This window comes from Pundamilia nyererei, unplaced genomic scaffold (genome assembly GCF_000239375.1).
Source record: "Pundamilia nyererei isolate P.nyererei 1_Seehausen unplaced genomic scaffold, PunNye1.0 scaffold00006, whole genome shotgun sequence".
Taxonomy (NCBI): domain Eukaryota; kingdom Metazoa; phylum Chordata; class Actinopteri; order Cichliformes; family Cichlidae; genus Pundamilia; species Pundamilia nyererei.
This window is the reverse complement of record NW_005187407.1, coordinates 6,053,583-6,079,531: the sequence shown is the minus strand read 5'-3', so window position 1 is coordinate 6,079,531 and position 25,949 is coordinate 6,053,583. Positions and strand designations below refer to the sequence as shown.

Below are 25,949 nucleotides of genomic sequence, written 5' to 3'. Positions count from 1 at the left end.
GGATCAGTTCTGGGTCTGGTTGAATTGGGGTTTAGTCCTCATGTCTTGATACAGCCCTGACCTTGTTCTTCCTTGCTGCTTAATTAAAAAACTAGTTTCAGGTGTCCTGCACATGTGATATATATCTTTCCCTATATGAAGTCATTCTTTTTTTGAACAAAACTCAAAACAGAGCCAATTAATCTTTCAGTCATTGCTACCAGTAGTTATTAAAGACAATGAGCCATGTCACATGTGGCATTATATCTATGAGAATGACCCAGCACAAATTAACACCATGAAGTGCAGAATCAACAGAAAGCTTGGAAACTTAGGAACAATAACTTCAAGCAGCATTCAACTTTACGTTGGTGTTTCTTTAACTGCTCTGAGGCAAGCACAGCTTTTTAAGGAAGCCAGACTGTTTCAGGCTGATGAAATTCTATCATGCTAAAATACCACAAGTAAAACTCATTTAACCATAAAGACACTACAGTATGTTGAGAAAAAAGGGATGAAGCATGAGAAAATGTGCGTATGATTTTTATTAATCGTAGTATAGGAACTAGCCACTGCAGATTGTTGTGTTCAACTGTCTGCTCAGTTATTTGTTAAAAAATATAATAACACCACCCGTTACTACAAAAACATTTAATCAAGGTCTTAAGATTTTCCTAGATGCTTCATGTTAGTAGGCTATACAGAAAAGCAAAGTGCAGGACTGTCCACTGTTCTATTTCCAGCACACCTGTAATGTGACTTGCATTTTCTCAGTGGGAAAATAATGCAAACATTTAGTGTTCAGAGACATGATTGGTCAACAGCATCTTGTTGCTGGTCATAGTTCAGAGATCACAAATGTGAGTCTTCTGTTGTCAGATGGATTAAAAATAATTAATGTGGACAATATATAATCTTTGGAATGAGAGGATTATTTATTAAATATTTTTTTATTCCTGCTATTACACATTTAAAGGGAACAAATATGGTCAACGACTGAAATTAAACCAGAATATCAAGCTGTAAATCAATCTATTACCAATTATTCTTACTCTTATTCTCTTATTCTTACTCTTAATTAATTGCTATTATAAAAAATAGCAATAAAAACTAGATCTGCACTACAGATTCTAGGGCTTTCTATCTAAACCTGTGAAAGAGGGGTACATCCCATATGTCTCATAGGAAGGTGGTGGAGCAGAAGGTTCAGGGGCAGCTGGATTTTGTAGAAAGCTCATCCCTCCTGACATGTAAGGATTTGGAAATTGGTCAAATTCACTGGTCAAAAAGTCAGATGACTGCTGATTATCAGACCCCTCTAAAGCAGGCAGGATGACTATGTGGAACTTGACTTCTGGGTCTGAAGCATACTTCACATCCAGATAGACCTGTGGTGGAAAAAGAGTCAACATTACCATGCAACCCCATTGATGCAGAACAACATAAAAGTGAAGATAGATAGGCTTACCCACCCGGAGTCTATACTCTACTTTGATGATGTTGCAGTTTAGGATTGAGGTGGTCACGGTGGAAGGTACGGTGATGATCCTGGTGACAGTCTGACCTGCAGAGTGTGGGATGGCTTCACCCTCCTCCTTCAGGATGTCTTTTGTTTCAACTTTCCTTTTCTTATTTGCAAAGTAGCTGTATTTCCTGTACAGACAGTACTTGGGCTTAATGTCACGAGAGGACTTGTTCTGAATTGAAGCCATGACCCTTATGCCTTCTCCTGGAAAAACAACAAGAACAGGTTATACATGAGTATATGAGCTCTGTTTGCCATGAATTTACAAATAATCAAAAAACTGGTTACAGAAATATGAAACTTTTAAGTTGCGAGTTTCACTATCACAAAATCAATGACTTGCATTAATTCCACACAGAAGACAAATGCATTTAATTATATGAGTTTAAAGTTTGACAGCAGTACTACAAGGAGAGGACGGTTTGAGGTCATGTACCAAGATTACATTTGGACATTTCCTGGTATGCGTTTAGGAGTGAAGTATTTACATCACATTTAGTTCCCGGTCTTTACTTCCATGGCCTGTGACCTACATTAGATATCATCTTATCTTTAGACCATAAATGTGTTCCATGAGCAAATTGACCTTGAGCTGCACATGTTTCAGCTATAGATGAATTTCAATGTGTTCTATTGCCATTTTCTACTGTAATCCACTATTAGAATGACGTGCAGATTGACTGTGTGGTTCAGTAATGGTTTAAATTACCTTGGCAGAAGCCTGTTTTTGCAATGCTTACATCCATGGCCACAGATCCCGTCGAGAAGACCTTCATTTTCTTATCAATCATATTTTGCTGTGGGCTCTAACATAAAAAAAAGGGTGAATTTTAGAAAATCTGTGTGTGCATGTGTGTATTTGTTCAACAACAATGTAAGGGTACCATCATCACTGGATCATGGTTTGTCTTTTGGATGAGGGTAAACTCTGCCTTCGCTTTGCTGTCCATTCTCATTGACCGGTTCAGATTTGCCTCGACTGTGTACAAAATCTTTCCACATGAGCCCTTGAAGGAGGACGGCAGGTCTCTGTAAGATGTGGCAACAAAAGGTGCAATGAAACTTAAATGAAAGGATATTGTTATAGAAAATAAAGAAACATGTTTGAATATGTTTATATGGAACACCAATGGAAATAATTTTGTTCAGAAGAAAACTCACTGCACTGGAATCTGAAAGGTGAATGGGTAGACATGGCAGCCAGGGGAAAGAACATTTTTGCCTAAGGAACAATGAATTAGTCAGATAGCATGTTTTTTTTTATGTCTGATTAAAGGAAGGTTTGTAAATTTGTCTCTGTGACTGTTTTTAGAAGGGCTGCTCATTGAAATAGCAGGTTTGCAAATAGTTCTGAAGAAGAGAGGAAATTACAGAAAGAGAAGAGCAGGATAATGTTATTCCTGCTATTATTGCTGCCATCAGCTGGTCAAGATTGTACTAACCTTACTAGTTAAAAGGCATTTATTTTTTGTATAAATGATCATTCAAATAAAAGCTTTTCTGTTAACAGTAGCAGATTAATTAAACATACCACGATTTAAAATGATTACAGCATTGTGCTAAATTGAAAGACATTAGCTTACCCATAGATTCCTGAATGACAAACTGCTTGATGCTGAAGTACTTCTCTTTGCTTTGGTAAGTCACAATAGTTTTCCCATAATTTTCAGTCCATGACACTTGAGCTTTTCCCTTCAGCTTTACAAAGAGTGACTGTACTTCACACTCATTAGTTAATTCAAATGTAACTTGTCCCATGAGATAATCACCACTACTGAAAGTGTTGCTTTTGTTTAGGGGATTGTATCCCACTGTAAAGTTCTTAACACTACTTGACATAGTACACTGTTCAAAGCTGCAAGTACAGTAAATGCCAGATAAGCATGAGGAGAGAGGTTTTATGTGTCATGAGGAGGGTTTTGTAGGTGCAAGTACACAGAGTTTTGATAATAATTAAACCACAGGGCCCTAAAATATTCATGTTTATTGATAAGAAACATTGTAAATGTCTGCTAGAGTAATTAAATCTTGTGTAAATAAAATGTGTAGGCATGGTGCTTCTATAAATGAAATTATGAAACACTAACCTCGTACTAGTGTGTGTAGGCGCAAATAGCATTATGGACAATAAGGTGTGACTTGCATGGATCATGGAGTTAAACATGTGGTTAAACACTGGGAATGTTGAGTGTTTAGTTAAAGGAGAGTGCATCCATATACCAGTGTGTCTAAAGGTAAAGTTACATAAAAAGTCCTCATTATTCTGTGGTCGTAGCCCATTGGCCAAATCTGGCCCATTGTGTTCTCATGCACACCTGTTGGCCAGTCAGGTTTCTATTCATTAGCCACTCCAGCTACAAGGCTCAGACTCCGTGACTTGTTGCCTTTTTTTGGAAGCCCCGCACAGCTCATATCTCAAGTTTTGACACATTCGTTTGTTTTGTTTTTTTATTGAAGTGTTATACACCAGGTCTGAGTTTGTATCTGGCACAGATGTGGTGCTGCTGTTAGCAAAGTCTGTCCGGACACAGTCGTATGAAGACATCCCAGAGCAGAGCTTCAAAGTGTTTGGTTAAAGGAGTGCATTTGTAAAAGCCTTTTTTAGTCTTATCCATCACTCAAAGGATTTCATAATACATATACCTGTTTACATACACATTCCTTTTACATGCACATTTTTTTTTATTCCACACTGGTAATACACTAGGGCCCATTTGTGGGGCTCAGTATATTTGCTGTGGACATGTGGATGTCTCAGAAACAATCTCAGCATTAGGATTATTGTTATGGGCTGTTTATCAGTTTCCCATAAACAGTACTTGAAGAACAGTACAAACACATTTTTCTTAAATCTCAATACCCATCAGCATCAATATACCGCAGCATATAAAGTGAAATTTATAAATCCATATATTTAGAACAAATTAGCTCTGTGTATTAATGCTGTAGACCAAATAAAAGGATTACTTCAATAGTACCTTTCAAGATAAACATCACACAGTGCTTCCCAACAAAACATTAGATCACAAAAAAAAAGCTCAAATAAGCCTGACTACATCTTTTTTAAAACTTAAAACGAACTAATATTAAAAATATTATAATTATAATTAAATATATTCAATGAGTGTATTTTATGGATTCACAGAATCTGCTCCTGCTGGCCCTGTTCTACTCTACAGCAATAAAGATGAGTGGCAAAGATTTGATATTTAAAAATCCATCTGTTAAAAATGTATCAAAATACGCCTCGGTCATGGAAATCTTCTATCATCACACTGATAAAATAAATGAAAATATACATTTTCTCTGAGGCACTAAGTAATGTGTGGAATAAATGTTTTTATAAGTGGCTATATACAGTGATTTTTTATAGATATCATATCATCTCTGTAACACATCGTGTTACTTCCTTGAGCTATTCAGAATATTTAAATCAGAATCAAAAATAAAAAGAGCCCAGTACCCTCCAAATCTGTAGCCGAGCTTCTAGGACTTTCTGTCTGAACCTGTGAAAGAGGGGTACATGTCATATGTCTCATAGCAAGGTGGTAAGCCATCAACTCCAGGGGCAGCTGGATTTTGTAGAAAGCTTGTCCCTTCTGGAAAGTCAGAGTTTGGAGATGCTTCAAATCCACTGGCTGAATAGTCAGATGACTGCTGCTTATCAGACCCCTCTAAAGCAGGCAGGATGATTATGGGGAACTTGATCTCTGGGTCTGAAGCATACTTCACATCCAGATGGACCTAGAAAGAGTCAGTGCTTATTAGACTCGTAATGCATACTTGATTAAATAAAGATATTAACAAGGCCTGGGAAATACTTTCAGGAAGATGAAATAGGCCTATTCACCCGGAGTCTGTTCTCTAATTTGATGATGTTGCAGTTTAGGACTGAGGCGGTCTCGGTGGAAGGGACGTTGATGATCTTGGTGACTGTCTGGTGACTGACTGTAGGATGGCTTCACCCTCCTCTTTCAGGATGTCTTTTGTTTCAAGTTTCCTTTTCTTATTTGCAAAGTAGCTGTTCTTTCTGTAGAGACAGTACTTGAGTTTAATGTCACGAGAGGATTTGTTCTGACCTGAAGCCATGACCTTTATGTCTTCTCCTGGAAAAACAACAACATCAGGTTAAAGTTCTGTCCTACAATATAATTACATTGATGTTATGCTGCATACAAAGCTGTGGAGCTGTGGATTTCAGTACTGCAAACTTTTAAGAGTTTAAGCTGTGTCATCATCTGTTTGATCTTTGCAGGAATGAGTTCGCAAAGGTTTTAAGATTTTCTATATTTCTGCAAAAATATAACACATTTCACATTTAACCAACATGTGCACTACATGCCTTATCTGTCATCATAGTCTATCTTCAGTCATAAAAAGATTCCCTGTGGAGTGAATGTATATTTCAGTAATGTGAGATTGCGAGCAAGTCATAATTACCTTGGAGGCAGGCTGTTTTTGGAATGCTTACATCCATGGCCACTGATCCTGATGTGAAGAGGTTCATCTTCTTATCAGTCATATTTTGCTGCAGAGTCTGAGAAGAAAATCACAATTTATGTACATGCAGTGTTAATTCAGGAGTGTAACATATGGCAGTTTGTAAGGGTACCATAAGCTCTCCATCAAGGTTTCCTTTGTGGATGAGAGTGAACTCTGCCTTTGCTTTGCTGTCTTTTCTCACTGAGTGGCTCAGATTTGCCTCCAATCTATACACAATCTTTCCATGTGAGCCCCTGAAGGAGGAGGGCAGCTCTCTGTAAGACAGGACAATACTATTAACAAATCAAAGTGGGTGAGTGGCAGGATATCATTTAAGGAAAAATTGAAAACACTCAAGAGTGCTTATCCTTATAATAATAGTTTTTAAATAAGTAATTATTGGGGGTTGACTTGCACGGTAATTAAAGTTGCAAGAAAAAAAATATGATTGCAGGCAGGGGAGATTCTAGGATCAGAGCTTTGGGGGGTGCTGAGCACCCAGAGAGCTGCTCAGCCAGGCAAGATAATCTTTACTCGTCATGCTGAGACCCTGTCTCTGTCAGTCCCTGCATCCTTAAATGTCTCCAGTTGTACAGAGTTCCCTCTGGATGTCTCCTTGGTGCATTTAAACCCCTGTTCCTTCCTGTCCTCATCGTCTGTTGTCTTCATCTCCGTTATCAGTCATCATAATTTTACCATCTCTGTGCAAGTCTGCAAATTTCTTTATTAAATCATAAGATTCTTAAATTCATCAAGTCTCTCTGTGCCTGGGTCCTCGTCAAAAAAACACGACATCACTGTTTTGTAAATTTTAACACAAGTTAATTCCCACAATTGTGAAAGAAAAGCAAAAGTCTGTAACAAAACCATCAAATCTGATCAAGGTTATTTAAATGCTGCAAAAGAAGAAGGGATTGGAATAAAAAAATACATATCCTAACCTTAATTACTAGGGGAAAATTATGAATGATGATCATAGTGAGTAAGAAGTAAACTGAGTGCATTTTTTGGACAGAGATTCACTTTTAATGTGTATGTATAATATAATACAGATACATAAAAATACACTCCAAAAATAGAGTCCTTGAAATGTACAAAATATTGATAGAAAAATTATAAAAATGGAGGCAACAATGTATACAATGTATGAAAAGATCTTTACTGCAGATATGGCTCTGCAGATTTTTTATTTTATTTTAACCTATGTCGCCTCACCTTGAGGTTGGAAAATCTGTCTATCACTTTTTGGTGGTCAAGTCTCTCAAGCAGTTTAACAGTTTCTGTTTTGCCTGTCACTGTTCCCTGTCTGTTTTCTTACCTGGTTCTTCCTGACCTTGTACTTTCTCCTCACGTTCCCATCTATCCTCTCTCCCTCTTTGGAATGATAATCACAAATAGACTGTATTCAATTAGATGAAAAAAATATTATTAAGATCACTAATAAAAAAGTCCTCTCTCAGTGTACTTTCAAACAATTTAAAGTTTTAGATTTTAAATTGGCTGTATAAATTTTAATGGGAGCAACAGGGCGGTCAAATGTCGCTGATTTTATTACACAGTAGGACGGATTGTAGGGTAGCGAACATGTCGGAAAACACGTTTTCAACACTGTAGGTTACCTGGGTGTAAAGTTTTTCAGCTAAAAAGAAACATGGTCTGACTCCTACCAAACTATATAAAGAGTAACTGAAGGTTAAATGCAGCTAATATGTCCTGTTTTGAGCCAGGCACTCACACCTCAGCTCCGCTGCATCTCAGCCACCATCGCTCTGGCACAAAGGACTCTAGAGCCAGAGCAGGGGAAAGCCGAGCTGGAACAAACCATTTGGGGGGGGGGTGTATCTATACTTTTGTTGTTAAAATGTTCCGTCTCAATTAAGTACTGTATGCTTTTTATATTTTTAGTAGTGTGTCACACAAACAGCAAATATTGTCAAAAAAGTAAGAAATCTTTGTGGGTGCTTTGATTCATTTTGGGGGTGCTTCAGCGTACTTACCCTGAGATTCCTGAATGACAAACTGCTTGATGGTGAAGTATTTGTCTTTGCTGTGATAGGTTATGACGGTTTTTCCGCCTTTCCCTTCAGCTTTACAAAGAGTGACTGTATTTTGCATTCCTGTGACAACTCCAGTGTATTTTGTCCTGTAATATAATCGCCACTAGCAAAAGTATTGCTTTTGTTAATGGGATCATATCCCACTAAAAAGCTCTTAATAATTTTTGGCATAACGCTATCAAACGCTGCACAGTGCTACAAAAACAGCAAGTGGCAGCTAAGTGTGAGCAGCGAGGTTTTCTATCTCATGACGAGAGTCATCTTACAAAGAGCTTTGGTAATAATTAAACCACAGGGACCTAAATAAGTGCTAGCACGTGGTTCTCCCGGGCCACCTGTTGTGGGATTGTTGGAAAACTTTGAGCAATATATATGATCATGTGATTGAACAGGGGAAATATTAAATATTTACTAAAAGGAAAGTGCATCTAGGTAAGGCTACTAAAAATAAATAAATATAAAATCCTCATTAATTAGTCTATGGTCAAGCCCTATGGACAAATCTGGTCTCACGCATGTTTTAATGTTTACTCGTTTGTTTCTATTCATCAGCCACTCCAGCTACACAAATTGTCTTCTTTGGGAAAGCCACACCCAAGCCCTCTACTCTTGAGCTATGTTTGTTTGCTTGTTTGTTTATTTGTTTATTTTTTACGTGAACTGTAATCTGTCTAGTCTGAGCTGTATGTAGGACCTCACCTAACACATTCAAACTTGGCCTGGAGTTAATCTCAACTAAAAATCTGAAAAGCTGTGTAAGCGGATCTGGCAAAAATGCTGTTCTACCAGGTTGACAAAATCTGTCCCGAGACATGCATATGAAGACCTTCCGAAGCAGGCCGCTATAGAAATGTTTTAGGAAAGAAATGATATGTATGATGTATGAAATATGAGCATGCTGTTTCTGTAAGTGAATGAATGATGAAATTGAAGTAATGCAGTTTCCTCAATGAGGTCACTGTTACCATGTGTACATGTAAACAGCATTACTCACACAGCACGTGGTAGCACGTGATATTCCTAAATCACCTGTTGTGGGTGTGTTAAACTTTACAGTCCCAAGCATGGGTCATGTGACTAAACACAGTGGAAATACTCCAGGGAAATATGAAGTATTTAAAGGTAGTGTTACAGAGTGTAGCCAAAATGAAATCTTTATTCTTCTTATTTGAGATTTTTTAAGGTCTTGTCTTTTTACAAAAGAGATGAATGATATATTTCAACTGTGTTTTCTTCTAATGCTTTCTGGACTAAACTCGACTCATCGTAGCACATGACAATTGAGTGTACTACTTATTATACTGCATGCCATTTCATTGCACATATCATACACCTGATTTGATGCAAACATCATTGAACTTTCACATCAATATAACTATATTATTTTCAATTATTGTGGTGTGCCTTGATGATCTGGTTTGTCCTCTGACAGTTTGAAAATACTATAAGGATGTCAGCAGGTTGTGAATATTAACCTGTTAGCAGTCGGACGTACCGCCCACGGTACATTGGATGGTTTAGGGGACTAATTGTAAATTTGTAGGACTGCTAAGGGGTTAATATTAATCCTGTATTAAACTTGTAAAGAGACTAATATTGATCCTGTATATTTGATTTCAGCAAGTAATTGCAGACTACAGGATGCTGAGAAACCAAAAAGTGAGGGAACTTTAAAAGCACACCAACATACCAATATATATTTTTCATTACATGTAATATAGGAGATGTCATTTCTGTCTACCCTAATGACCACTGCAGATTGTTACACACTTTTCATCTTAATTATTTGTTATGTTAGTTGTTAGTTATGGATCATGAAGGGAAAGTGGCAAACAGAGACTGCTCATGTACAGCGCCCTGAGTTCTGTGTCTTTGGGTAAGAGGTAAACTGCTAAATTGCACCTTTTCATCCTTAAACCTGCACGCTGCTGCCCTCTATGGGAAATAAGATGGACTGCAGCATATTTACAACCAGGGCACAGTAGCACAACAGCAAGCTCAACTAGTCTGATAACAAACACAGGCATCAAATTTTAGTTGAAGTTCGTGTGTGTTATTTAATTTATGCAAATACTACATTAGATCACCTTAATGCTAGCACTAATTAAAATGGTTCTAAAAGTCTGCATATGATGGACCCTAAGGGGGTGACATCATTGAGATAATAATAAAAGAATGTTTCTGTTCTGAAAATAATGTTAATAGCAAGTGAGCATTAGCCATTTTTTATCTGGAACAAAAAGACGCAACCTACCTACTGTAGGAGCAAATCCCAACTCCCCACCAGCCTCTAACGTTGGCTTGGAGAAAATGTTGACCAGAAATTTTTCTTTATGTTTCCTTAGGTTGATTCAGCATCAACCTTTGACCTCATTTTGTCTTAAAGCAGTTTTTCAAAATATATATACATATGATGTAAAATTCTTTATTTGTTCAACTGAGAGCAGCACTCTGGCACTGCTCATGAGCTTAATTCACCATGGCAGCTAGTCCCAGATAATGTGGGAGTTGTTGAACTCCAGACCACTTAGAGAAGTTTCCTTCCAGTGAAGTCATTTATTTGGCATAAATTGTAATTAGTATACTGGACTGAAGGAAGTTCAAACCACTGATCTCCCATTAGTGAATAATCTATTTGAGCTACAATCATTCCAGCTACATATCTCCAGGAACACATACACAAAAACATAAACAGACACTCAAAGCCTGAAAATAATGCGGGTCATGCTGTTTCAACTCATAGTTCTTTTGTTTACTATTTACAGTGCAGTCTATTGGTATCACAATCTTTACATTATCTGAGACAATCTCTGAAAGATGCTCTGAAAGAGTGTACTGCGATTAGGTATTTTCTATTTTAACATGAGTTTAAACAGAAAACAAGGAAAGCTTTTATCATTTTTTAAAAGTGAAATTTAAATATGGTGAATTTGATCTCTGGCCCTGAGGCATACTTCACATACAGATAGACCTGTGGTGGAAAAAAGATTAGATGTAAGTCTTACTTTTCTCGAAATCAGAGAGAACAGGAAACTAAAACCATAATTTGCATGGGCTCAGTAAAACTGGACAATAGAAGATTCTCTGTCTTTGCTTCTTTTTCCTCTCAGGTTTGGAGTGAGCTGGCTCCTCAGCTTTTTCCTGGAATCATCCTTGCCATCAGCTCGTTTAATCTGCAGTATTTAAAGAACCTGCACTCTTTGCTCAGTGGTGGTGCTGCAACACAAGGCTACCAATTTATTCTCTCTCCTCTTGCCGACTAGTCGTTTGTTGTTATAGTCGCTGGAAAAAACTCAAGCTGACTCCTACAAATCCTACTCATCTGAATCCCTGAGCTAGTTTACTTGTGCTAAAAGAGAAACACTTCCCTGTCACCCACCTGCCTCTCTTGCCTTCTCTCCCCTCAACTTGCTGTAGTAATCAATCCAAGATTACATGACTTCATGCAATCAAAGTAACCCTCACCCATCTCTAGCTTGATCTCTCCTCTTCAGCAGAAATCACTGCGTCACCCCTTTAAAGAGTGCACTCACCTGTTAAACTGTTAGTGAGTCCTGCATTGAAGTCCATATTTACTGACATTATGACTGTTTTGGCACTAAAAAGGACTAAAATCAATCCAACACAAAAATAGCTGAATGGCAAGTATTTAATGTAAAGAAAGCCTCCTACATAAAATTTTAATGTGTGTTATTAACAGATTTTCTAAAAGGCACATGTCCCACAGTAAGCAGGTAATGAGTGAATCGTTTACTAAGCTGAGATTTTTGGCTGTAATCTTTGTTGCTGCAGGATACTTCTGTTGTGTTCACTCGCATATGTGGGATCAGATTCAGGCTCAAACATGTACAAAGGGTTTTGTAAAGTTACCTGTTGTGATGCCACAGCTCTGCAATAGAAAAGCCTCACTTCTGGAGCAAGCGATAAGCAGTTTAAGTGTTTTCTTTAATAATTTATACAATATAATAAGTATATTATCAAGTTAGGTTTGCTGTTAGCAAAATTTAAGTTACTTGTGTTCCTAGCGGGTTTGCCAGTGATAATTTTCAAATGCACTAGCTAACTTCCCGGCTAATGCTAATTGAAAGCTCAGACAACATCACTGGCCATTTGCAATGTTGATGATGATGCAGGAACAACACCAACACGGAGATAACAGATTGTGCGTGGACAACATGCAACATCCATGGTCACTGATCCTGATGTGAAGCGCTTCATCTTCATATCTTCCTCAGTCGTCTTTCTCGATCCCAGTGCGTCTCTACACCTCTCTGCATTAATCATTACTTATTATTATTCGCTGACTCTTTTCCACAGCATGTCTTTTGTGCAGTCTTCCTCCAATCACCTCAATCAGTCGCAGTCCCAGTGGCTGTCCCTCCCTGAGCCTGGTTCTGCTAGAGGGTTCTTCCTGTTTTTCCTCCCCACTGTCACCAAAGCGCTTGCTCAGGGGGTCATACAATTGTTGGGGTTTTCTGTTTTCCTTGTATCTTTTTATCTCTTTTGATTATCTTAAATGTACAGCACCTTGCTCAACAGTTTTTGTTTTAAATGCACTAAATAAATAAATTTGATCTTGTATTATTGTACAATATAAAGCACCTTGAGGCACCTTGAGGCGACTGTTATTGTGATTTGGCACTGTATAAATAAAACTGAACTGAATTGAAATCTTATCTTGGCTGTGGAGTCTTACAGGAAAATCACAAACTGGTTACATGCAGTATTAATATTGCATGTACAATGCACCCCCACTGAGCAAACTCAGTGGGGGTGCATTGTCTGGCAGTTTGTAAGGGTACCATGGATGAGAGTGAACTGCCTTTGCTTTGCTGTCTTTTCTCATCAAGCAGCTCAGATTTGCCTCCACTTCATACAAAGCCTTTCCCCTTGAAGGAGGACGTCAGCTCTTTGTGAGATGTGACCACAAACTGTACAAATCAAACTGGGTGAGTGACAGGACATCTTTCAGAAAAGAGAGAACACACTTGAAAGTGTTAATCCTTAAAGTCTGTGGTAATAATAGTTTTTCCCGATACATTTCAGAGACAACTCACTGTGAAGGGACTTGAAAGGTGAATGGGCAGACATGGCAGCCTGACTGGGAACTAAAGCAGTCATTTAAAGAGCGTTTCATTTCTCATTAAAGAAAGGCTTATAAACAGACTCTTGGATTGCTCTTGTCACTGTGGTTTGCTAATTTTACTGAAGGACGATTTCCACCATGAGGAGGACAAACTAGGAAACAAATTTAGTAAGTCTTTCTTGTATTATTTGTGCTACTAGTTTGAATAGGACAGGATTACATTTACGTCTTGGGAAAAAAAGATCATCTTACAACAGTCAGGGTCTGATTTTGTAAACTGTAAGAATATGTTTAGCGTGTAGACTAGTTTTGTCCAAATAACAGAAAGGCAAAAGAAAAAGAAAAATGATTTTGTAATACAAATTTTAAAAAATGAAAGACAAAGAAAGACCAAAAAGGATCTATAAAACCTATAAAAGCATTACGTTATTTTCATTTCACCTATTTATTATTATTATGCCATCACACTGCCTTGCAACCATTTAGCAAAAGACTAAACTGTTATAGTGGAGCAGGGCTTTGGCTTATTTTTACAGTTTGCCTCAATATACTTTGATAAGTTTGATAGCATATGAAGGTGGACACACCACAATGCATAGAAAACGCAAGGGTTCAAAAAAGTAAGTACAGTCACTTTTGAAAATGAAAAAAACAATGTACTACCCCTATTTTTTTTATTCCTCAATATGAATAAGTACATCAGTTTTCTAGCTGCACAAAGCACAGACCCAATAATATTGGCCCTATACTATGGTCCTGTACTAGTTAATGAACAATGCAAGAAAAGCCAAAATAAAATCAATCAATCAAAAAAAACAAAAAAACTTACTTATCCTGACCTTCCTCAGTGATAAAGTTTGTCTTGAGTGTATTTTGCAGTCTTGTGACAGCACATTTGTAATTTATCCTGTCAGAAAATCACTATTGTTGAAAGAATTGCTTTTATTTCTGGGGCTTATATCCCACTGAGGAGGTCTTAATATTATTTGGCATAACATCCTACTCAGTACTACCGGTACAATAAAGTGATACGTGAGACGGTTTATGCATAGTTTTGTTGTTGCTGTTGTTGTTAATTTGACTAGCACTGATATGCAAATTCACTAAGAGCTAAATACTACATTTAAAAGCAGTGTGGCCTGTCAGCTCTTTACCTAAAACCTAAGAAAGGCAAAATAAAAGCTCCATGATGCTGACAATAGTAGTTGTGAACCACGCAGGCTTGTTCTTTTTGAACTTAAACATTTCGTTGCATGTGCCTCTTTTTCCGGAGACAAACTTGTTTTTGTTTAGAATTCCCACGATTTAAATTGAGTGGCTTCATTATTGCTTTTTGTTTACTGTTGTTGTTCTAGTCACAATAAATGAAAATGTTGCACAAAGAAAATGAGTGAAATCAGACAGAATAAAATAAAAAGAAGTGAAACCTTTTCTGCTGAGTCCACTTTGTTTAAATATTATGTTGATTTGCAGGTACAATAAACTTTCTAAGCATATATTTGAAATACAGTTGCTCGTTCGAATCAAATCCATCCAGACTTTATCCCGACTCTTAAGCCACTTTTGGTAGTTTTCCCATCCATCTTTGTTTAACATCAACCATGAGCTGGACCTATTATGCTCATTCCAAGCTCCTTATTCTAACTTTGCACTGGAGTTCCTTTGCTTAATTCAAAGTTAAAAATAATCTTTATAAGCAGTAAAATCTATTATTTCTACTGTGTAGACAACCCTCCCTTTAAGCAGGCTATCTTCTGATTGGATGTCTCCTGAGATGACCACATTATGAGTATCCCTTCTTGCCAGCATCACAAAGACCCAAGAGGCAAAATGTTACAGTGATTACTTGTAGATACACTGACCTAATCATTGGCCCAAATATTACCATCAACATACACCACATCATCTTTAAGAGTAAGAAATACATCACACACACACACACACACACACACACACACACACGCACACACATGTGTTCTACTAATTGTTTTTATTTTTATAAACAGTTGAAATGCAAATGATGACAATATAACATGCAGCGTTTGTGAATATATACATATAAATTTATAAATTTGATAATTTGTCCAAAACTGGACTATGACACTGTTACACAAGTCTCCTTTTTCTTCAGTCACTATGATGAAAAACTTCGCCACAGACTATTCACATCATGTAGATGGAAAGAAAGATTTCCAATTCTAAGACTTTCCAGTTTTAACATCCTTTACCTGGCTATTCTCCTCCAGTCTTGCAGTTTATACTGGCTCTCTCCATTAAAATTTAGTGTTAGAAACTCCATAGTATGATTTATTAAACTTCTGACAGCCACCACATATTTTCTCAGAGATGGAAAGGTCAAGGATTTTATTAAACTTACACCAACACTTATTGACCTTCACCCGAATGCAGTGATATACGCTGTGACTCGTGACGTCGCGTCTAGCCAATGCGCACCATGGCAGCTTTGCAGTACAGCACACCTTATACAAATACATTCACAATAACGTGAAAATTGGTAACAGACGGCTGTAGGGATGATTTTTTAAAAAGTGTCATATATGAGATTATAAAGCATAAACCTGATGTACATCAAACACAACACTCAAAACACATAACACATGTAATAAACTGTACAACAAGCATAAACACACATACAGACACATAAAAGCATACAAATATACACAGTTTTCTGACACAGGTGTGGGAATATATTTGAAGTTCTGTAAGAGCGAGTGCTGAAACCACCCGCACCAGATTTGGATCTTATTCTGAGTGCTGTTACAAGACCTCTGCCTGATGACCTTAGAGGCCTTAGTGGGATTTAATAAATGAGTAAGTCATCGTCGTACTAGGAACACAAGCATAAAGGTGCTCTATTGACTATTGAAAGGATTTTCCGTGTATTACTTCAATCTACTATCAACATGAAAATGTAAAGTTAAGGTAACACATAATTAGTATAGCCAGTCATATTTGGCAAAATATTTTAATTATTTATGCCTACTCAAATGGTGATAGGCTGTATCATCTTCATTAACCAATTCATCAAACAATTTTTCTGATTTTTCTATCGGTGATCAGACAGCAGTAGCTTGTGAATGCTTTGTGCTTCAATGATACACCAGATATCCCAGTTTACAGGGATATCTGGTGTATCGTTTACAATACACCAGATATCAGGAAGCTGTGAAGCAGACTAAAAGAAACTGTAAACTGTTTACAATTTGTCTCTAGCACAAACAGTATCTAAGTAATTTAACCCTTGTGTGGTGTTCATATTTTTGTTACTCAGCCAGTGTTCATGGGTCTGGTGGACCCGCTAGAGTTTTGGCTTTCCAAATTAACTCTATCAAACAATTTTATGTTAAATTACTCAACAGATGTTTACTTCATCCCAATTACAAGACATATGAACAGCAAACATGGTTAATTTTTTCCCTTTACCTTTGTTAGATCACATTTATGAATTAATGTGCTTCTCGTTTTTTTTTTTTTTTTATAAAATGTTATAAAAAAAATAAATCAGTTATAATCAAGTGGAGTGAGTGGAAAGACACAACACATTTACACGTGAAGCAATATGTTTCACAACTAAATGACATCAGCTGCTCATCAATGGTGACATTAGGCCCAGGGTTGTAAAACAGGGGGAGGTGGTGCACCCACTTATCCCACACTGTCCTGATGGCAGCTAGCTTGTCTCTCTGCCGTCGAGCTGGTCTGTCATCTCGGTTATCAAAACGGATAATCCTGGAAATTTTGTTGAAGTTTTCCAGAGACATTGATGCACGGAAAGGTTCGTGCCGGTTTCTGCATCCCACAGGGATTCTGTGGATTCCCCTTTGGACCTGAAAACTCCTGCAAGGATAAGAACCCCAAAGTAGGCCTTTGGGGTTCTTAGATGAATTTGGTCCATCTCCTTCCACCTCTCTCCAAAAACACACCTTCATTCTAGATTACTGCAAACTAGAGCTGGACCGATCCGATATTACGTATCGGTATCGGTCTGCAAATCGGTATCGTGCTTGATCGTGCTGCAATCGGTATCGGTCTGCAAACCAGACCAGAATAATTTCTGGATGGAATCTGGGATGAAAAGCTCAAATGAAGACTTGATGTCCTGCACATGAGTAACTGTCAGCCGTGTTGGCCCTGGCTTATCACAGTAACAGCTCTGCAGGGTGACTCATTTCTTGGGCAAGAAGACCATTCAATTTCACCAGTTATTGACATCCATATTTCTTCACTTGCTGTCTGGTGGGCTTGTTCTGGTCCTGGAGCTGGCTGCAGATGGGGTACTCGTCTTCGTTTTGTTACTAAATGGTGCTCAACCTCATCCTCTTCTTCAAAGTCACTGTCAGACTCTGAATTTTCAGAAATGTGAAATATTCTGAAACCACTTTGTCAACATCATCATCCGAAGCTCCTCTCTCTTCCAAAATCAATTGGATGGCCCTCGCAGCAGATAATCTTTTGCCATCTTGATCAGTTGTGATAAAGAACCACACTGGCAAAGTCTTATTTATAGTATTATGCCCCTAATTTGCAGGAGGGACAGGGTATGAGAAAATAAAATTTGGATCCCTCAAGAAAGAGGGTAAAATGTGCGGGAATGTCAGAGCAGACGGTGTTGATAGTTGAATTTTCAACAGTGTTGGAACTTTGTGCGGGAGCAGGAGGGGAAGAAAACACTATCAGCAGCACCAGAAAGGAGGAAGACAGAGTGTGGGAACACAGGACCTACACTTTCAACACTTTTATTAGACCTGGGTCCAGTGGACCCGAACACCTTGTATGTAATGTAAATGCGTGGGGGGAGGTACAGTATGCGGTCATTGAAAATTTGTTCAGATTTATGTTCTTCACAGAAAATAAGCTAAAGCCAATGAATTTCAGGTTGAAAAAATAATTAATTGTTTAATTTTTCTTTTGAGAAAAACTGAAAACGGGTCTCACAGACCCGAACACCATACAAGGGTTAAAGTAAAAAGGTAAACAGGTAAAAAAAAATGGTTAAGATAAAATGAAAGATGCATCGAGGTCATCAGAGGAAATTAACATGTACAACTGCATGTCATCAACATATGAATGGCATATGAACAGTAACACATGTAGGAAGAGCAGTGGCGATATGCTCCATGTGGATCCTCAAAAACACCTTGTGTTGCTGCACAAAGGAAAAATGAAAGGCTGGTGAAAACATCGTGCTCGCTGTAAGTCAATGCTGAGGTAAAAGTAGATTTTTCTCATGGTACATGTGCTATATGTTATGAAATAAAATACATTCACTAATTTCTTTAAAAAAATATGTTCAAAAAATATTGTCTATAAAGTTAAGATTAAAATTTGGTTTGTAATTAATTCCAGAGTTTATTTACAGTTAGACTGAGAAAAAACAACTAACAGGTTTGTAGGGATGGAATCAAACCATTATGTTGCTATTCGAACTATTTAACTCGCTTCCTCTTGTGTCTTGTTGTGAGCTTTGCTTTGTGTTTAAATGTCTTAATTATCTCCTCATTGCCATCCTCAATTCCTAACCAAGCCCCTGTATGTATATACAGTCTCTTCATTGTTGAGTCATCTGTGTTCTCCTTTGATTTCTGTTTTTTGAATATCTTCATGGTCTTACTAGATTTATGTTTTTATTAATTTTTGGGCTTTGTTATTTTGTTTATTGAACTTTGTACCAATTCAAATAAATGGCTCACCTTTTTCTATGAAGCTCTACCATCTGTGTCTGAAACTATGGGTCCTTATCGCTCTCTAATCGGCACACAGCATACTGTGATAACACTGAAGAGTAAATGTTTAAATGCCTCAATGAATTCTGTCAGATTAACCCCTGAGTACTGTGAACACAGATTTTCTTTTCATGACAATGCATAATTCTTCTTCCCCAAGTTATTGTTATTGCCTTATTCGTCAGGACTGCGGTGCACAGATGATGTTTTGCATTTTGACCAAAAGGGAGACTTTTTAATACAATATTAAATCGACATTAAGCTGTGAACATTTAAAACTCACAAGTGGAAAAAAGGCCACCCCCAATGCAATCTCATACCATTCTGCATCATGTATTATTACCTTGTAATAGTAGAAACAAATTTTACTTACAATCATACTGGGGGATAAGTTTGCACGGGGGTATCACACAGGATGATTGGAAACAGCACAACGACCTCATCCAATGCTCCTACGTGGAGTTTAACCTGCAGGAAACAAAAAACAGAAGCTCATTAGATTTTAATGAATAAAAAAAGAAATGGATCCAAACAGGCTTTTGCTGTCTGAACAGCTGAGGTAAACTGGATTATCAATACATCCATGACTTCTCAACCCATCACAGGTACTAACCTCAATAATGTAATCAACAACCAGAATGCTGCACTCTGAGATGGTTAAAGATGCAGACGAGGGAATAGCGAGCATGATCTCAGTGCGTACATAAGAAACCTGAGCACCAACAGGTTCTCCTGACACACACGCCAAAGTTTTGATAGCCATCTTCCTGTTGCGCTTACTGTGGGTGTAGAAAGTCTGTTTCTGTTGCAGCTTCACCTTCGGAGTAGCTGTTTTAGATGAAGGGTTACTAAATTCACAAAATATTTTCACTGTTTCGCCTAGTGGAAGAAAAGACAAAGTGGCAAGTTATTTCAATCAAATTCTTCAAACTTAGCTATTATTATTGATTATACAGATAAAACGATTATCTGATGGATGGAAACCATACCAGGGGTGAAAGCTTTCGTCGCTACGCTGACTGTCAGAGTGACGGGACTGGAGTTACACCACAAGCTACACGGTGTCACGCTGTTTGAACCTGAGAGTGGCGCCTGCAGAAAAACAACACACTGATAGTGCCACAGATTTAAAAAAAAAAAAAAGTGTAATATACCAATACTACACTGTTTTGCTTTTGGGATTACGAGAAATCAACACCTATTTATTACTCTTATGCAGAAAAAGTTGCACATAATGAGCATCAGCGGACCAAATCAATCAAACAATGGCTTTAGAATAATATGAAGAAATGGAGCAATCCCATCATTCTCTGTTTCACTGCATATTTGCAGTAGCAGCTCAGGTTCCTTTGGCATTGCATGGTGGAACCGTATAAAACTCCAAACATATCCAACATTTGCTATAGTTACAGTAACAAAAAAAAAACCCAAAATCTTAAATTCATCACTTTTGGTCCCATAGTTACTCAGAGCCTCGGTGGGATTCATTTATTAGAAGTGAGAGCTTGTGTACAGTCTGGTTTGTGTCCATTTATTCGAAAAATACGTCTGAGAACATGAACAACTGAAGCACAATACAAGGTTCAATATAATAGTGGTCATTCAGTCTGTGTTGGTTACGACTGGAACATAATCAGATTTTAAAGATGTAAATTGTCTCTAAATGCAGTTAGACAACTCTGAATCATTCTTGTACAATAATTGCTCCCATAGGGTTGAATGAAAGTACAACAAAGCAAACCTGCGGTTGCAGAGCTTTTTCAAAGTCAACATATTGAGTTGTGAATGTAGGAAAAACATAGGTGTGGCAAGTAATTTCAAATTTTGGTTCACTTAAAAGGATTCCTGGGACAATTAGTCGAACAAGGTGTACTTAGGGAGGCCTGTGAGAAATATCAGTTTGATTACAGAGAAACTGCAGACACTGCAACAAAAACAAGGACTCCTCAGCTGATTCATCTGAAAATGCACCACTTACATTCAACCCTGGCTGGTTGGTATCAATGTGGTTTACAAACTTAAGCTCTGTCACAAAGTCCTTGGACATACGCCACGGTCTATTAATGCCCACTGTCAAGGTATATGCTATTTTTCCGTGAACCCCATGAAAGGACGATGGGAAGTTTCTGGGATGCAAAATAATAGAAAAGATAGAAAAAAAAGTGATTCAGGCGCATACAAATTCAACAGTTTTACAATAAACAATAAAAGTAAGCATTATGTTAATGAATCAAAAGGTTGAACTACAACACAAGTTGTAGGTTTTGGATTTTAAAAACCAAGGGCCCATTCTTATCTTATATCTACCAATCTACTAAATCTTTTAGCCTGCTTGACTTTGTCAGACACGTTCTGTTTTAGTGATTTCTTCATTCAGCATGTCTGGGAGTAATCAGGTCTGGGTGCTTTTTGTGAACTTAAACTCAGCTTTCCAAAATAACATGGCTATTCACCGTTCATTCATGATTTAACAAACAGAAATGCATTTAGCATTTTTTTTAAGGTTATCATTGTCTATTAAAATTTGTTTGATGAAAAAACAAACTAACTAAGAAATCAGGAAGGGGGTAAAGACTTTTGTCAGCATGCCTCCCTGAGTAAAACGCTTCACACGCTAGTGGGTGTTTCACAGTTAAATGGTCATACACACCCTAGTGGGAGCTGACATGTGAACGGATACACATGCGTCCCGAGTTGAAGTTTTGTCCCACGAGTAGCTATAAGAAAAGGACAAAGACAGTGACTGTTTGTTTGCCATGTATCACTGCGTCCAAACAGCACCAGTAACAGCATACCTCTGTCTTCTTGCAAAATAACTCCTTTTAAGTCGAAGAAGTCCAGCCTTGCAGAGTAACGTTTCCTCGTTTCCTGTTTCCCTCCACCTCCTCCGGCGGTCCAGTGCACATTCACGTTTCCCTTCAGCCTCATTGTTATTGAAGTGATCTTTGTTTCTTTTGTCAGATCAAAAGAGATGTGACCTATGATTTGGTCGCCACTGGAAAAACTATTTCGTCCATCGTGCCTGATAAAATTGATTTTGAAATTTCGGATTGTCTGCTCGAACATCTCAGAGAAACAAAACTAAAGACAAGTCTTACAGGAAAGAAAAAGTTTAATACGTCTGATAAATGCAATCGGACAGAAAGTGAGAACGGCCGAATCGAATAACTTTTTTCTAATCAACAAAAATAAAACTGCGTAGGCGACACGTTACTCCGGGGGGATCGCCCTGACATTGGGCGGAGTCACGGGTCAAGTATTACGTGACCTCCGTGGATCCGTCGAAATTTTAAAAAAGCATTTTAAAGTTGTCGCTTTTCGTTCTCCATTTAGCTCCCGTTACTTTTACATTTGAGATATTCACAACCACCTTTGTTGTTGTTGTTGTTGTTTTTACATGAAAGTAACTAATCTACTTTTAGTAAATATGAGTTGAGCCTGTTTTGATAAATATTCATATTTATGAAGCTGTAACATCCCTGACGTGTTGCTGTAATGTATTAACTTATGTGTGATTAACTTTTTTCTTATGGAAATATCACTGATTGTAATTTACGACTATTTAATTTATTATTATTCAATTACTTAATTTATTTTATTTGATGGATCTTTCCTTACATTAAATAGTTTATTTCTTAGGTAGATTATTTTTAAAAAAAAATTAAATTAGATTGGTTTACATTGATAGCATTCTTCTGACAAACTGGAGACTGTAAGAAACAGTTATAATACACAGTACAACCAATTTATTAGAGCACCACCCAATGCTTATGCCCCACAGCTGACATAAATTAACAACACTGGTAATATCCAAAATAACTACACCAGTATTCTCCAGCTGTTTAATCAAAATTATATATTTTTAATCTATTTTTATTTTGTATTATTATTATTGTGTTACAATTATTGTTTTGTTTTGTTGTTTAAGTTAACATTTTTGCAAAAGCTGATAAAAAAAATAGTAAGTAAATAACAATATAAAGTTTTTGTAAAATATTTATGTTTTCCTGTGTTTCTGACAGAAGGCTTTGTGAATTTTCTAAGCACTGTATATAATATAAAATCATCTGTCTACACAGGTATTATTGGGTTACACAACCAAATCCCTTTTTTTCCCTTTTGCTTTTCTTCCTCTTCCATGCTTCAAAATAACGTTTTGGCCTCGAGGTACTGCTTTTCTCATCTGTCTAATTAACTGTGTTTTTCTAATCTAAATGTGATCTCTTATTATAAGAGGAGACAGACTGTATCCACAATGAAACATTTAGAAAAAACTGTCATCATCAAGGTTGTTAAGAGACTTACACTTTCATATTTCAAAGCAAGTATATTTCTTAATGATGAACATTAATCAAAATTTGAAGTGCAAGTTTGACACTGAAGAATGTTTTATATATATATATTTTTCACTTATGAATAATTAACTTCAAATTGTTTGGAAATGTTTTTACAACACTTCCCAGATTGATGTGCAGTAACCATGTAATGTCTTTCCTGCTTTGCATTGTGTTAACACAGACCCACAAACTGCTAAAACCCCTGCTTTAGATGTGCTCACACTTGCTGATGATCAGTTGGCATTGGATTAGCACCACCTGTCTGCTACTTACCCTTTTAATTCCTATGAAAGCAGTAAGGGTGTACTTAGCTTTTTGCACACTGCTTCTGAATTTTGGCTCAGTTTCTGTTAAATAAATAATAACATGGTGTGATATGTCATGTTTTGTACTTCGCTTTTTTTAATGTCTTGCATCGAGAACTGAAAGAGAGCAGGCTTTCCTTGACATGACTGTAGTTGAACTAGCCTGACCTTTTAACAATGTGTAATTGTTACACCACTAGATGGCACTCCATACTTTATTGAGGCACTCTATCATATATTGCAAAGCCATGCATTATTATACAAAAACATACTGACAACATCACTCGCCATTGCAAAACCCAAATGTCATGTTTCCATTATGTGGAAATCAATTATTTCAGAACTACTCACTGAATAAGCTGCAGTGGCATTTTACTGTGTTATGCTTTAATAAGAAGTGTTTTAACTCCCCTTTGATGGGTTTATAGTACACAATACAGCCATAAAATGAAGATAATGACCCATTAAAACTGACAGCTCACGACATTTAAAAACTCCTGGCACAAGTTAACCTGGACACATATCTTTTCAGACCTGCTCGCTTGCCACTTTTGAGAAGGGAATAGACCAGTCAGCAGCCTCTTTAATTTCAATGGAGAGTATAGTGAGCCACAACATGCAGTGCAAAGGACTTACGGGAGTTTGTGATTTCGGCAGCCAAATATCACTATGTGTAAGAGACTTGCTGCTTTGTAGTGCATATATACAGGATGTTAAAACATATACAAGTGACTGACAGCGATCACAGACTACCCCACACAGATAACCGTTCAGATTATCTGTTCAACGCTGCCAGTAGAACACATTTTACCATCGAGTTTAGAGAAGTTACTAAGAACATCTTTCATTAAACCGACCTTCCAGTCTGGTGCCAATATTATAAAGGCCTGAACATTTATTTTATGGTTTATGTTATATGTTTTAGGTGTGCGCGTGTGTGTGTGTGTGTGTGTGTGTGTGTGCGGGCCTTTATAAATGTAAATGTTTGACAAGACTGTTTGCAATATTTAGATCATAATCTCAAGACAGCGCTTCAGCTGCATTTTAAAACAGGACGAGCTGAAAAGCAGAGGTCGGTTTAATCAACAAACTTTAATGATGTCTGTTATTCAACCACTCAAAGACTCCAGGCTTATAAACAATGGAAAGAATTTATTGTTGCAATAGCGCGGGAGACGCCACTTGTGGAAAGCTCAAGATCCCAGCTGTTGCAGAAGAACTTTGGTTTTGTTAACAATTACAATCCCTTTAACACTAGCACCAAGTCTAGCTAGTGGATAAGATAGCATATAAAGCACAGGAACCATTTCTCCTCTGCTTTTGTTTACCTTTGTTGGACAAAATAAAAGATAAAATCTCACGGAGCCATTCTAAACTGTAAATTAGTTCATTAACTTTAGCTAGTAGTTATTTTACTGTTTAGAGTTAATTATTATTTCAAGGTTGCAACTTGTTTACAACTTGTTTAGATTTGGTCTTTTTTCTATTTTTCACTCATTTTCAGTCCCGTCCTTGTACCTGATCATTTCTGGAAAGATGGTTTTTGTCTATTAAGATACTTGAACACTAAACAGTGAACCATTCAGACCTAACTTGAGGGCTGAACCACACAAAACAGATAAATTAGCAAGACACTGGTTTTAAATCGTGTCGTTACGCAGGTACATTGCTGACAGACAAACTGAAATGTTTGGGAGAATATAATCACTTTACCTGTTTTATCTTCAAAGCAGATTTTTGAGTCAAAAAGACCTGAATGACAGAGTGAATGATCTGAAGTCCTGCAACGAGTCTTCTCAGAGTTGATGCAGTGTAGTAAAAGTTACCTGGTTGTTGTGAATCTGGAAATTTAAAGTGAATGAGTGTTTGGCACATTTTGCTATTACGCTAGAGAGTTGTAGCAACATGATCTGCTGATTCAGATCTTCACATGCGCGTGTGTGTGTGTGTGTGTGTACTGCTTGAGTGCACTAGCACACACGACCATTCATAATAGGCTTAGCAGTTTCTGATAAGGGCACCTATCAGGTTTAGTTGAGCTCATGGTGACTTGACTTTTCCTGCCAACTCAGTAAATCAACCACACGTAGTATGATGGCTGCGCACACATCTGCCTATCCATATCTTTATCTCTGAGATATCACATCACAGTGTTAGTTAAACCACACAGCAGCTGGTATTCTGATCTCGTCAGCTGGTTCGTGCAACATGTTTCCATCATTATCAAAGTTTCTGTATTGCAGACTGTTTTCTTTTGTTTTACATGAGCTCGAATTGTGGATTTGCTTGTGAATCTTCTTTTTTCTTGTTACATTTCACCACTTTAATGTCCTCACAATCTTGATTTCTGAAATGATTTCTGTTTTGGCTACATGTAACCCCGTTGTTTGTTGTTCAAGAGGAGAGCAGACATTTCAGTAATTCAGACCTAAAT

The 25,949-nt window shown here is 37.3% G+C and overlaps 2 protein-coding genes and 1 pseudogene across 7 annotated transcripts in view; all 3 read right to left on the bottom strand.

Moving 5' to 3' along the window:
* The window catches only part of LOC102202153 (arrestin domain-containing protein 3-like), a 30,794-nt gene extending 27,451 nt beyond the window's left edge, over positions 1 to 3,343 (bottom strand). Inside the window, exons 1-6 of the mRNA XM_005722413.2 lie at positions 3,055 to 3,343; positions 2,666 to 2,726; positions 2,389 to 2,533; positions 2,214 to 2,310; positions 1,452 to 1,708; positions 1,130 to 1,367 (exon numbers count right to left, since the gene is read on the bottom strand). Coding sequence (XP_005722470.2) covers positions 1,130 to 1,367; positions 1,452 to 1,708; positions 2,214 to 2,310; positions 2,389 to 2,533; positions 2,666 to 2,726; positions 3,055 to 3,343 — 1,087 coding nt within the window. The remainder of the gene's footprint in view (positions 1 to 1,129; positions 1,368 to 1,451; positions 1,709 to 2,213; positions 2,311 to 2,388; positions 2,534 to 2,665; positions 2,727 to 3,054) is intronic.
* A 1,324-nt stretch (positions 3,344 to 4,667) lies between these two features.
* LOC102199501 (thioredoxin-interacting protein-like) lies at positions 4,668 to 8,214 on the bottom strand (annotated as a pseudogene).
* LOC106455930 (arrestin domain-containing protein 3-like) lies at positions 6,233 to 22,108 on the bottom strand. Of its 6 annotated transcripts, none has more exons than XM_013915049.1 (6): positions 21,524 to 22,108; positions 20,852 to 20,999; positions 19,863 to 19,965; positions 19,487 to 19,752; positions 19,247 to 19,341; positions 6,233 to 6,261 (listed from the first exon to the last, which is right to left on the bottom strand). In XM_013915049.1, the coding sequence occupies exons 1-5, from the start codon at positions 21,937 to 21,939 to the stop codon at positions 19,249 to 19,251; spliced, it is 1,026 nt and encodes a 341-aa protein (XP_013770503.1). In that variant the 5' UTR covers positions 21,940 to 22,108; the 3' UTR covers positions 6,233 to 6,261; positions 19,247 to 19,248. The 6 variants fall into 6 exon arrangements, with proteins under 6 accessions (XP_013770503.1, XP_013770496.1, XP_013770500.1 ...); XM_013915042.1 differs by lacking the exon at positions 6,233 to 6,261 and adding an exon at positions 18,095 to 18,925; XM_013915046.1 differs by lacking the exon at positions 6,233 to 6,261 and adding an exon at positions 18,095 to 18,319.
* Between the last annotated feature and the right edge of the window lie 3,841 nt (positions 22,109 to 25,949).

Bases quoted from the DNA above. Each gene is read 5' to 3' on its own strand.
- LOC106455930 (XM_013915049.1), bottom strand. From the start codon at position 21,939: ATGTTCGAGCAGACAATCCGAAATTTCAAAATCAATTTTATCAGGCAC. The intron at 19,966-20,851 runs GTAAGTGGTGCA...GTTTTTCTGCAG, and splicing joins CCAACCAGCCAGGGTTGAAT to GCGCCACTCTCAGGTTCAAA. The intron at 19,342-19,486 runs GTTAGTACCTGT...TGTTTCCTGCAG, and splicing joins TTGTTGATTACATTATTGAG to GTTAAACTCCACGTAGGAGC.